We start from the raw sequence: 13,139 nt of genomic DNA on the forward strand, positions 1-13,139 counted from the left end.
GACCTTTGCAGACTGGAGCCTGGGGAAGAAAGAATAGCATGGTGGAGCTGTAGCCAACTTTTAGGTGTGCAGTCATTTCTATGGTTTTCTGTGCACTGGAGCCCAGTGGGAAAGTGTTAATCAGAATAGCAGTGATCACACCAAAAGCAAAACCTGAAGAGCAATCAGTGGATGGTAGGTAACAAGAGAACTCCAATTTCATGGAAATCCAAGTTTCAGTTTGCTTTTTGATTAAATGTTTCTTCTGTGTCGAAGAAGGACATCTGGAGTTCAATGTAGAAATGTGATGAATGTAGAATGTTCAATGTAGAATGAACTTCCTAAATATACTAGTGTTTCCTACAGTTCATCTGTGTGGACGTGAGCTGACCTTGTGAGGTTTCCCTTTTGCAGGCAATGTCCTACAGAAGTCCGTGGAGCAACTGAGGAAGCCTGAGCTTGGCATGTCAGACGTGCTGTGCCTGGGAAACTGAAGGATGGTGGTTCTGTGTGGTGTCCTGTTAGGGTGGAGGACTGAGAACTGCACGGGGTTGGTGTGAAGACTGCCTGTCCTTCGAGAAAGCAAGCGAGGCCTGCTTTACACACAGCTTTCACAGCTGCTGTTGGATCGCTTGTTGCATTCATGGGGCTTTGTTAGCATTGTAAGAGCAAGAGCACTCATCTGCAATTTGGGAGAGTTGGGTGGTACAGCCGGGGCAGCAGATCCTGTTTCGTGTAGGTGGTTCTTCTGTGGAGGGAGCAAAGGACAGCTCAAGCTTCTGATGCCCCACTTTCTTCAGAAGTTATGATAATGTTTTCTAGTAAAGCATGTCAGCTTTGTAAATGTGACTGACTTACATTTATGCCAGGAAATATTATGCCAGGGTAACTAAACCCATGAAAGTTTCAAGTGGACCTCAGAGTTTTTCCTTTTCCTGTGTTTAAATCTGATATATACATATACTGTCTGTGTATGTGCATATATGTGTGTGTGTCTGCTGGAACAATTTTTTTCCATAGTAGCTAGTATAGGGCTCCGTTCTGAAATTGTGATGAAGATAATGTTGATAATACAGAGGTATTTTCTTCATTGGTGGGCAGAGGGTCAAGATGTTTTTTGCTCTTCACCCTACTCCATTAACATTTAAGCTGGGGGTGCACAAGAAATTGGCAGGTGACATAGCCAGGACAGCTGACACAAGCTGACCCAGGGCATATCCCACACCATGTGGTGACATGCTCAGCATATAAAGATGGGGAAGAGGAAGGAAGGGGGAGACTTTGTGAGGGATGGTGTTTTTCTTCCCAAGTAACCATTATGCATGATGGAGCCCTGGGGCTGAACATCTTCCTGCCCATGGGAACTGGTGAATGAATTCCTCATTTTGCTTTGCTTGTCTGTGGATTTTGCTTTACCTGTTAAATATCTCAACCCACAGATTTTCTTACTTTTACTCTTCTAATTCCCTTCCCCATCCTATTCCAGTGGGAAGTGGGTGAGTGTCTGAGTGGGGCTTAATTCTGGCTGCGATTAAATCACAATGGTGTGGGCATATGATACATATATTAATTTTTTAGAATTCAAGGTGTCTTTGTGTAGTACTATCATGTGCTGGGATGTCTCCAAAGCACCTGCTTTAAAATGTGAATTAGAATAGGAGTGACTGGCAGGATCCATAAAGCATATACTTTTGGATTTCTCCCTTTCTAGGCCCCTTTCTGGTTACTGGGTTCTTGTGACACATAATCTGCAGATGCACTCTGTTCCGGAGAGCTGGGTGCCCAGGTCTGCAAGGTTGTCTGTGTGTACTGGGGAAACCTGCTATGGCTCAGTGGTCCCCCAGCTAGAGTGGGCCTGTGAGTTCCCAGAATGGTGCTCTCGTGAGGAGTGCTTATTCATGTATTTATGTTTCCAGTATGAACTGCTCCAGCCTGTTTGTGTATTTTAGCTTACATGACACGTGGCAAAAAACAGATAACCCAGGAAGACAGCATCATAATTCCTATGCTGTAGCTATTTTTTCTGGCCTCATAAATCTCACATTCTTGACAATAGTTCTGCTCCAAGAGGAAACTTCATTGCCTCACAGAACACTCTTGGGAGATCAGCAATAGCATAACCCCGGTCTGGGGAAGGGCTGGGGCAGGGGCTGTTGGCTTCCTAGGGATGGACACAAGTTAGAAAGCTGCTGTTAGTGACATGAGAACTGTCACCTTCCCTAATGGCTTTGTTACAGTGAATAACTGAGCTGCCAGGGGCTCACTCCCAGGAGATGCTGAGCTCAGAATCTCAGTGGAAGTATGGTATATGGCCATTGTCTAGGTACAAGTACTTCACCTCAAATAAAGTTGCTTCCCTTCAAAACGGCTTCTCACAAATACTCTGTTACGTGGTAAAACTGCCAGCACTTGGTCAATCAAGGTGCTGGGGCTGTTTCTTAACCTAAGTAACTATTTATTACTGGATTTTGAATTATAAGCCAGTTTGCAAAATCCTGTTCCCATTTAGAGTGGTTTTCTTTGAGCTCCCCTATGTCATTAATTCCACTTCATCATGTTACTGAGTCATGGCTGTGCAACCACACCACACCACACATTAACAGGAAGCTCAGAAGTTTCAGTTCACCCAATCTGACTGTTCGGAAGACATAGTTGGATACATGTAGGTCACTATATAAAGTGTCAGAGTCTTGTAATATGTACATGACTTTACACACTGAATTAAAAGAGTTGCCATCTGGTGGAAGGGTTAATAGTGCTGCCTTAGGTGCTGTGAGGCTGTGTGCACTGACATAGTCTCAATTCTCTTTTTTTCTCTCTGTGTGAACTGAGTCTTGACTTCTATTGATGAGTCCTGTTAAAACTTATGTTTATGTTTTACTGATGTTGGCAGGACATTTTTTAATAAGTGAAAATGCTCTAACTAACATCTATTGGTTACACTGACAAAGGTTTTTTGTTTGTGCATTAATTAGTTAATCCTTTTGGGGCTGCAGTAGAAGTTACTACCTCAGTGGTCCTGGTAATAACATGGTATTAACACATTAAGAACATTGGTAGCACCAATACAGTGTTGGCTCAACGTATCTCTGGGTTGCTTTCTCTTGTATCTCTACTGTATGAATGTTTCTGGAAAAAAAATATCTAAACCAAGTTTTTTTTGTTTGCTTGTTTTTTTGGTGTGGCTCTGTTTGTTGTTGTTGTTTTTTTTTTGTCCCAGAATGTAAGTTAAAATTGAGGCAATTAGTTGTTTTATGATAGGAAATACCAGCATTATGATACAGCATCTTATAGTTAGGAGACCCAAAAATTATGTAACAAAACCAAGTAAAGGTCAGAGACAAAGATCTTTGATGAAATATCAGATATAAAAGCCGAAGTGTTACTGTCAGAGGAAATGTGATACTCTGCATTACAAAAATGTTACAGCCAGGGAAGGTAGGAAATTGTACATCCTCTGCAAAAACCCTGAGTCAGCAATGCCTGTACTGAGAACTGTGTCCAGAGTCTTTTTCAATCACCCAATATTCCCAGGCTAAGCAATTTTATTAATGCTATTCATTCTTCTTCCAAAGGACTCACAATTTCTTACACAACATTAAACCTATCCTGAAAAAAAAAAAAAAAAGAGAAAAAAACCAAGCAAAAATATAATGGTCAAGCACAGCATATCCTCTCCCAGTCTCTGTATTGGTAGCATTTCCTAGAAATTTAATCCCTTCTGCCATTCCTAATGATAGTTCCCAGAAGATACTTGCCTGTGTGCTAGGATGTTTCTGTAAGGAATGGTTGGATTACAGAAAAACTTATTTTCAAGTTTTGTAGAGAAGGATCAATTTCCATTACTGAGATTTTCATTGCTGGGCAGAGAGCTGACTAAAATAAAACTTTACTGGAGCTTGAACTGAAACAATTTTATAGTCTGCTTTAATCTTTGGAAGTTAGAAAGTCTGGACAAAAGCAGAGAAGAGCTGAGATAAAATGGACCTGACAGCTGACTGCTTCACAAATGAGCTGGAGCAGGATGAGGGGATGAGTGTGACCTGAGATTGAGTGTTCAGTGTTAGGTGTTATGTGACCTATGGCCCATTCATACAAGTGTTTAAGGGGGGAGAATCTCATTGCCAAATAAAAGATCTGAGAGCACAGTACACAGGCTCACTTTTTCACATGCCAACTCTTGACATTATTTCTAGCCCAGTGCCCAGTCCTGACATTTCCAATAATGCAGTATAATGCTGGCTGATTGAAAATGTACTAAAGCCCATGAAGATTCCTGCATGCTGGTATGTTGCTGCTGATACACAGCAGCTGAACATCAAAGTACAGTAATGGTTGCTCACCTGTGACCTCATTTGAAGTCAGAAGGAAGTGTCTGTGGCTTCAGAAGCAGATGTCATGCAGAGTTCCAGTCCTCCTCAAGAAATCCTGTCTTCAAAATGGGTCAAGAAGTCATTGTCGAGAATATTTACCGCTATGGTTTCTTAATGAATTAGGGAAGTTCCATGTAATTAGATTTCAAAAGTTTATAGGTGAGTTTATAGGTAAGATAGGATAGACACTTAACTCTTGGGGCAGTACCAGGGAGAAAAAGTGACCCGTGAACAATTTCAAAATAATTTCCTTAATTAATTATACTTGAAAAAAATACAGAGAGTACTTTACAGAAGATTAAAGCTCTTTAGTAGTTTTTAATTAAAATAAAAGCAGAGGAGATATATTTTCTTGTAAGAATTTTGTATTTTAAACAGTGCTCCTAGCTTAAAACATTAAAAATATCATTAAACCTGTTAAAAAATCATGAAATAAGAAAGGGGAAATTACTTCCCCCTCATTTTTCAGATGCATTTTGTCCAGTTTATTCTTCCTCCACAAAGCAAGATCCTCCAGTGATGGTTTCATCCAGAGTACCACATCTTAAATGAAAGGCAGCTTTCCTTTCACTGATCTCTCCTGCTGTGCAGTTCAGGGTAGCCCATTTGGGAAGGGGAACTTAACCAAGCAATTTCCCTGAGGTTCACCATCAGTGCTGGGTTAAGACCTTGTTTTTCAAAAGTCTATTGTATTTCCTCCTCAAAAGCAGCAGAAAATACAGAGCTGAAGTCTCCCTCTGGACTTCAGCTGGGCACTGGAGTGAGATCCAGCACCAGAGCAGGTTTTTAGCCCCGTTTTCCATGGGATGCATTGCTGGATGTGTATCTCCCATCTGGGGTGTGGTGAGCCAGTGAAAAGAGATGGTAACTGTGACTAGTCTCTGTTTAGTGCTGTCTCACAACAGAAATACAAGACCCTGGGAATGGGAGACATATCTCCACTTCCAAAGAAATTCTATTGACGCATTGCAAGGGATCACTGCAGCCCTGACTGGCTGCACCATAGCTCTGTGGTACATCCAGGACCAACAGTCCTGGGAAGAGGCCAGGAATGATCTGATGAACATGGGAACAATAAAGTCTGCTCATGTTAGTGTCCAGTAACATCTTGGCTATTTGCTTTTGGGCTGGGCCATACTCAGAGTAGCCTAGAGGGATGAGAGATAGTTGTAACTCACAGCAACTAACAAAAGGGTAAATAATGCCAAAGCTTTAGGAATATCACAAAAACAGAATTTGCAAAACATGAATTAATGAACTTGAAATATGCATTTCAGCATCTCAGTGTCTGGAAAATATCAAGGTAAACTAACCAACTGGAACAGCCTCAGAAGGTGGACATGATGGCATAACCAAAAGGTAGCATGGCTGAGATAGCTATCAACACAGATGGAGGCTAACTCAAAGTTTTCTATGAAAATAGGTATGTCCCAGTGTATGGTTTCAAATAAAAGAGTGGGAACACAGAAGAGCTCCTGTAATTACTGCATAGGAAAGGGCAGAAGAAAGATCCAGCATCTAATTCCTCATTAATCTGCCTTATTTTGTTTTAATATCCATCAGGACAGGGGACAAAGTGTGCTCCTCACCCTGGTTTGAACTGATGGGCGTGGCATAGCACCTACTTAGGTCATGCACCCTTTCCATGGGATTGGAGCCCCAAAAAGAGGTCAGGCAAGCTGGCTCTGTGTCTGATGAGTGGGTGACCAAAGGGGTAGAGAGGTAACATCTGCCAGAAGGGCAAGAGGACCTTCAAGGACAAAGGGATCTGAATGCCTGTCCACAGCTCCTTTGTAATTATGTTCTGGGTGTAGGACTTCAGTTCTGATGGATGAGCTGCTGGAGAAACCTCAGTTAGATGCAGACTTCTGGTTATCAGACTAACTCCTGGGGAGGAGCTAATGGAAATGCATTTCAGGGAAGGTCAGTACTTCAGTGCAGCCTATCTGTCAGGAATATCCCAGTTTGGTCTTCAATGTCTGTATTTTGGTTAAGTAAAACTCAGCTTTTCATCTTTACATTAGCCTGTACCCCTACTGGAACTATTAAAATATATGTGGAAAAGAGTTTAGAGACATATTCTTGAATAGGCTTGTGGTACATTTGGGTGTGAACTAGACTGCTGGCATCCTGGGTCCAGACTCACTTTCTGCTGCCTGCTGCAGTCAAGATGCTGTTGGAGGCTGGTCATGGGAATGGGTACCTGAGAGGGGCATGGAAAAGGAGGCAATGATGATGGCTCCAGGCTGCAGCTTCAAGGGCACAGATCTGTGCAGAGCTGATGTAGCAGATGTCTGAGGGCAGCTTAGGACTGAGAGGCAGGACTGAGACATGGAGGGATAAATTCATACTGCAGATGCATCAGAGGAGGCTAAAGAAAAAACCTCATTCCCCTCAGCTTTAAACTGCTTCCTTTCAGGTGTAAGGAAAAGATCTGGACATTTCAGACCACGAGGTTAGGTTGACAATGGCTCTTGTCTGGAGATCCTGAGCCACAAAGAATGGAGCCCAGCCAGACACACACCCACCCTCAGAGCTCTCAGATATCCACTCTCAGAGGCAGAGCTGCAGCCTTGGTTTTCCAGATCTGTTTTCTCCTCTTTGTCACCTGTGCACATTGTGGGTGTTAGAAAACCAGGAGTTTACATTTATACCAGTTCTGTGTCCTCATGCATTACTGTCTGCAGGTGGGCTGCAAATTACCATCTAAAGAGTGCAGTTTCCCATTGGGAACAGCATGTTTCAGACTGAAGATGCAGCACAGCCTTCATGTTGGCAGAAGAGCCTTAGGAACATGAAAATCACCTGGATAAGTACATGACCACAGCTCTGGTCATTATACCTGATTACAGCCTTAAATACAGGTAATATTTTTGAAAAAGGGAATTTAGAAATCAGGCATGTGACAAATGCAGAGTTGGTCCTACACAGTTTCTCATCTCTCAGAGAGGATTGCACAGTGATGTGCAGATGGCCAGTGACTCTGGTGGGCCACTGTGTGAGAAAGGGTATTTTCAGGGTAGGAGTCACAGGTGGTCAGTGCTTTGGTTCTGATACAGTCTCTGATCGCTTGCGTGCACCAGTCAGCAGCAGTGAAACCAGTCTTGTACCACAGAAGATTTGGTGGTTTTCTGCCATCAAATTGTCAATCAAGTAAGCTCATTGTAATTGGGACAGGAGACACAAACTCATAAAATTCTCAAATATTTTGATGCAAAAAGAATTCAGGATTCCTACCTTGGTAAAAGCCCCTGCTTTGCCCCGCATTAATATTTGGGTTTTTTTTTTGGAAACTAAAGATTATGATGGCCTTGAAGTTGTATTTGTGGGTTTTGAAGTGGTTAGGTAGTTCTCAGAAGAGGATACTGGAAAGAGGATACTCGCTGATGTCATTTTTATTTCACCACCCAAAAAAAAAGCTGAGATAGATGTTGGTGGCCCTATATAAGGTGCAGCTCACCTCCTGCAGAGCATGTCAGGAGTCACAGCAAAGGTAAGGCTTGCAGCCTTTGTGCTGCTCTCACTTTGCTTCACTTGCTCTCCTTGGTGCTAACGCTGCCTTCTCTCCCATCAGAGCTGAGCCCTGTATCTGCAGCCTCCTGGGACGGACCATTCCAGACTGTGAGCCATGGCCTCCCTGCAGACCTCGTCCAAGAGCTCCCCAGGATGGGTTTTCTTCTGCTGCTGTTGCTGTCTCCCCCTTCTTCTCACCAGCTGTCTGCCCCTGAAAGGGGCTTCCACCGCCCATGATGCCTGCAGGCTCAGGAAGGTCAACTTCCAGCAGCCCTACATCAGGAATCGCACCTACACCTTGGCTAAAATGGTACAGTCATCCGTGTGTTCTTCATGGTGGGATCTGAGGATCTACTCCTCTGCTGGTGCTGTGACTTCTAACCTTTGGCATTCCTCCCTCTTTCCCCTCCCTTTTTCCAGAAAAAAAAAAAACCCAAAAGCATTTGCAGTTAAGGCAGAGTTTGGATGTGTGGAACAGGTCTATTGCCTGCTGGCTCTGTAGCCAGGGGAAGCTGCTGCCTCTCCTCCTGCTGCTCCCCAAGGGAAAAACCACCCCTGGAGCAGCACAGCTTCTTCTTTCCAGGCAGCCGCTGCCAAAGTGGGTAAATTGTGAAATATGACATTAAATTTCTCAGCTTGCTCAATCCATTTGGAGCTGGGCCTGTCTATGACTCCAGTCACAGCCAGGCAGATGCTCAGGTATCTTACAGTGCTTTGCTAGGGCAGGTTTCTGGGCTGCTCTTGCCTTGGGTGGATGTCCCTGGGTGCACACATCAAGCACCTCCCAGCAGCACTGCGGGCTGCTGTGAGGTCAGCCACCTGCAGCATCTGGTTTAGTCACCATAACCACGATGACTTCTGACTTTAGAGGAGGACAGGAATTCAGCTGATTTATTTTCCTGCAATACTGACCTTGATCCTCACCCATCTCTGGGGAGAAACACACACCAAATGTCCAAACTTACCTACCTGTTACAGGCTGTGGTGTCCATTCCATCACTGCGCCTGCACTTTCATTGCTGATAAAAACTTTTAGGATTGTTATTAATTTTTAAGTAAGGTTCCCATCACTGACACTTCCTTTTCTCCTCTCAGGCCAGTGCCTCAGACAAGGACACGGACAACAGACTGATTGGGCAGCAGCTCTTTGTTAACATCAGGGTAAGCCTTACATGAGGAGTCTGCTCTTTGCATCCCTCTGCAGCACTTAGGGATCTCTTGCCTTGATTTAACATGACTTCTTAATTTCATACATAGGAAAACAACCGCTGCTACCTGATGAAGAGGGCTGTGGAGTTTGTAGTAAAAGATGTTCTCCTCACTGAAGTCAAGAACCAGTACCCTTATGTTGAGGAGGTGGCACAGTTCTTGGCATCCCTGACCTCAGAGCTGAGCACTTGTGTGAGTAACACTGGGTTTCTATCCCTCCGAATCTCATTTCTGCTCCTAAATCTCAGAATGCTACAGGCAGTGGCAAAAGGCAGTGGTATGAAAGGAAACCTCAGATCAAAGATATGAAAGTCAGAGTTAATAGAAAGGTGTGAAAAAGAAAAAAAAAATGTTGTTGCATATAGCTGTCCGTCTTATGTCTGGATGTTTCCTTTCTTTTAGCAATTCTCAGGAAAAAGAGAACACATTGAAAAGAACCTGGAACAAATGAAGAACAAAATGGAACAGGTACATTTCCCCCAAGCATTTAGAAAGATCAGTTTCAAACCCCAGTCATTTAGTTGGATTAAGGCCGACCTAATTATGAGAAAAACTTGAGATTGTTTAGGACATGAAGCCTATGAAGGCATTGAAGTAGGGGAATAATGATATTTCCCCTTCCAGCCCTCCCTCACTTGTCCTGTTAGCTCTCTGCACGTTATGATAATTTAAACCTTCAAAAGTTGGTTGCAGGATTGATATGCTAGTCTAGATTTGAATGAACTAGTTTATATTTTATGATATAATGACACTAACAGAATTGTGTAAGAGAATGAGAAATGTAAATGATTGATTCAGTTTCTGTGATAACGCTAATTTCAGTTTTCTGAAAAATAACTAGGTGCTAAGAATTGCATTCTGCTCTTTTCTAGTTGGGAGAAAATGGAAAGACTAAAGCCATTGGAGAGCTGGATTTACTCTTTGACTACCTGGAAAATGCCTGTACTGATGCCCAGAAGAAGGGAGGTAACAAGAAGAAAAACTGAAAAAATTCTGGATCAGGCTTGAAGAGATGTCTCTGCAAATCTCTTGCAATAACTCAAATTGACTAGCTGCAACTATGCCCGTTCCCCCCCAGATGCAGTATATTTTTCACTCATGTCAAAACTAGCAAACTAAGTGTGCAGAGACAGGATGCGTATTGCTGCCTTCTTTGAAAATGGAAACTTCAGGAGACTGCCTCTTGAATGCAACACAGGGCACTTGTTATTTACAAAAGCACTGTTCTGCTCTCCTCATCTTCACAGGAATGAGGCAACCATTTCTGTCTTTTATATACTGAAAGCTGACACCTATGAATCAGCTTTGATCAAGGCAGTGATGTTTTGATGTGATGTTTTAGCCAGGATTATTTTGAGCCTCCTAGTTGGAAATCTCTCTTGCATATGTTGCCCCCTTCTGACCTTTGCCTGAAAAGTTGGTATTTCAGACTATTTCAGAAATAATTTTTGTAATTTGTATTTAATGGTAACTTATTTTAAGGTAATAATTATACAATATTTTTATTTATATAGATTAATTGGAAAATATCCAAGGAAATGTATTTATGAAGCTTTACCAGAAATAAACACTGCTATGTAATATTTATATGCAGATGGAACATTTTATAAATGCTTTCACTTTAATTTATTATAATAAATATTTTGGTCCTCAAATACTGCCATTTGCAGAGCTTTTGTCTTTTATTCAAACACAAGGGAGATGATGCACGTTGTGCCTGGGGAGCTGCTGGACTAGTGGCTGTACTCTTGCGCCTAGAAAGGATGCAAGCTCTGCCTGGGGTTATGCTTCTTCACCATAAGCCTGAAATTTCGGCTTCTCACAGGCCAGGGCTTAGTGGGGAGCATGTCAGTCAGTCTTTCTTGTAAGGGATGGTGGGAAAAATAACATCACCCCAGAAAGTCATTGGTTTGGTTCACTGGTTCTGCCTCGGTACACGCAGAGACGGGATCCCCCCTTGAATAGCTGCTGTTGAGAAGTCCCAAACTGTCCCCATGGGTCAGATGATGTGGAGACAAGCAGGCAGCAGCTGCTAATGAAAACTCAGAGCTCTGCATTCCCACTGCCCATCCATAGCACACTGAGCACAAATGGTGTTCTGCAGCATCAGGGATCTGAGAGCCCTTCAGAAGAGAATGTTTGGTGCCTATTCTGAACACAAACTCCAAGACAGAAAAAAACCCAAGTCCCTGAAACACTGTTTAATATGTCATTATCACATCATGTCCTTCAGCAATGTCTCCTGACAAAGACAGGAGGGTTGCTCTGGTGTTTCCAGGGAAATTGGTGACTGGACCAAGGTTAAAGGGATAAAAACCATCAAAATAGTCAGAAAGCCAGAAGAAATATGTAATAGCTGGTTCCAGCAACTGCTGAAGTCTTCTTGAGCAAAGCCTTGCCATTTATTCATCAGGGCAACAAGCATCCTGCCTACATTTTAAAAATGTTCCTCCTGAACCAGAGCAAATTTAAGATGGATTTAAAAGCATCCATCCATATGTGAATTGAAATCGCAACACTTTCTCATAGGAAATCACATATTAGACTTCCATATGATCCATTTGGGTGGTGGAGGCCTGTTACCTGATGCATTCAGCATGGTTTACATTCAGCTTTCATTCACATATCACAACGTATGACTAACATGCCTGTTCACAGTCAAGGCAGAAGTGACCCCTTAACGCCTGACAGCCAGGATCTGGTACTGCATGACAGTTTCAGGGATTCAGCCTTTACTATATATTCAGTTGGATATATATTTCCTTTCTTCTGGGATAAGGAATGATATTGTCAAGAGCTATTGGCCAGTATCCTTTCTCTTATCACTCAAACTTGTGAGAACTGACAGCAAAGGAGGGGAGTTTAAACACCAAATGAATAGTTCACTTCACTGACCTTTGGTATATACAGTCTTTCCTTGAACTACATCTGTCTCCCTTTATAGTCAGTGGAGGATAAGAGGAATTATACAGGTGTCATTTCTCTGGTCTACATTAGAGATCTATAAAGATTGTGACTTTGGGCAGGATAACATAACTTTACCCTGTTTTGTTCCTTAATGATAAATAGAGACCAGACCATGAGCCACATACATGTTGCTCTTTGTTGAAAAAATCACTTCACAAATAGATAAATAAGTTATTTCCTTCTTCTACTTCCTCTAGGTCTCTTGTGCATTTTTCTTATTGAGTTGCCCTACCCAGAAATGTCAAATCAATCTCTCAAGTCTTCCACACTGAGGCTAAACCTAGATTAAAACCCATTTGTCCACAAAAGTGTAAAAGTGAAGTCAAGTAATTATTAATTTCTCCAACCCTAAAAACCACCAATTGGAAGACTTTACCACAGAAACCTCATGAGCTGGAGCCCTGGAATGCCACACAGCAAACTTTGTAGAATTTCCTTCTCAGGTTTTCTTGCAGGGTATGTGTGACTTGTGGATGTGCAAAAGATGGTGGTGATGGTCAGTTCTGAACAAATAAAGGAAGTAGAAGTTGGAGTAGGTTTCCCTTAAATAGGAGGAAATGTCTGGGACAAACAATTGCTGACTAAAAGAAAATAAAAATTTAATTTCAGTCAGGCAAGTTGGGTTTTAATTCAGATAATAGCTCCAGCTCAATAAATGAAACTCTTGCTGAAATGTTTCATTCTGACATTTTCTAAATAGATAGTGTTTTGGTTTTATGTGTGTTTCTTTCAAAGGCTGAAAAGAGATTTGAAAGCAAAATGAGCTGTTTCATTTTGAGTTGGACAAGTGCTTTGGGCCTACCCAAAATGAATTATTTTGGTTTAATTTTTCGGTTGGGTCACCAAAGAGAAACTCCATTATTCATGCAATTTTAATTTCCGTTGCCCTATTTTCCTTTCCATTTTTTGCCTCCAAGTCATGGACTGTTTGCAATTCCCACAGATCCTTGACTTAGGGAAAGCACCTGCTCCACATCCTTCATTGGGGATGCCTCTGCTGTAGAGGCTGTAGGACCTCTGCCTGAGCAAAAATTCACAGACCATGCTGCTGCCAGATTTGTTTAATTGACTCTTCCTCCCCTTCTCTTACATTAGGTG

At 42.3% G+C, this 13,139-nt stretch overlaps 1 protein-coding gene across 1 annotated transcript; it reads left to right on the top strand.

The window, feature by feature from the left end:
- The first annotated feature begins 7,926 nt into the window (after window positions 1-7,926).
- Window positions 7,927-10,729, top strand: IL22 (interleukin 22). The gene is made up of 5 exons (XM_023938483.2): window positions 7,927-8,175; window positions 8,961-9,026; window positions 9,123-9,266; window positions 9,477-9,542; window positions 9,947-10,729. Exons 1-5 carry the CDS (start codon window positions 7,981-7,983, stop codon window positions 10,058-10,060), a joined length of 585 nt encoding a protein of 194 aa, XP_023794251.1. The 5' UTR covers window positions 7,927-7,980; the 3' UTR covers window positions 10,061-10,729.
- The last annotated feature ends 2,410 nt before the right edge of the window (window positions 10,730-13,139 follow it).

The sequence above is a fragment of the Cyanistes caeruleus genome, chromosome 4, assembly GCF_971803275.1.
Source record: "Cyanistes caeruleus chromosome 4, bCyaCae1.hap1.1, whole genome shotgun sequence".
NCBI classification, from domain to species: Eukaryota; Metazoa; Chordata; class Aves; order Passeriformes; family Paridae; genus Cyanistes; species Cyanistes caeruleus.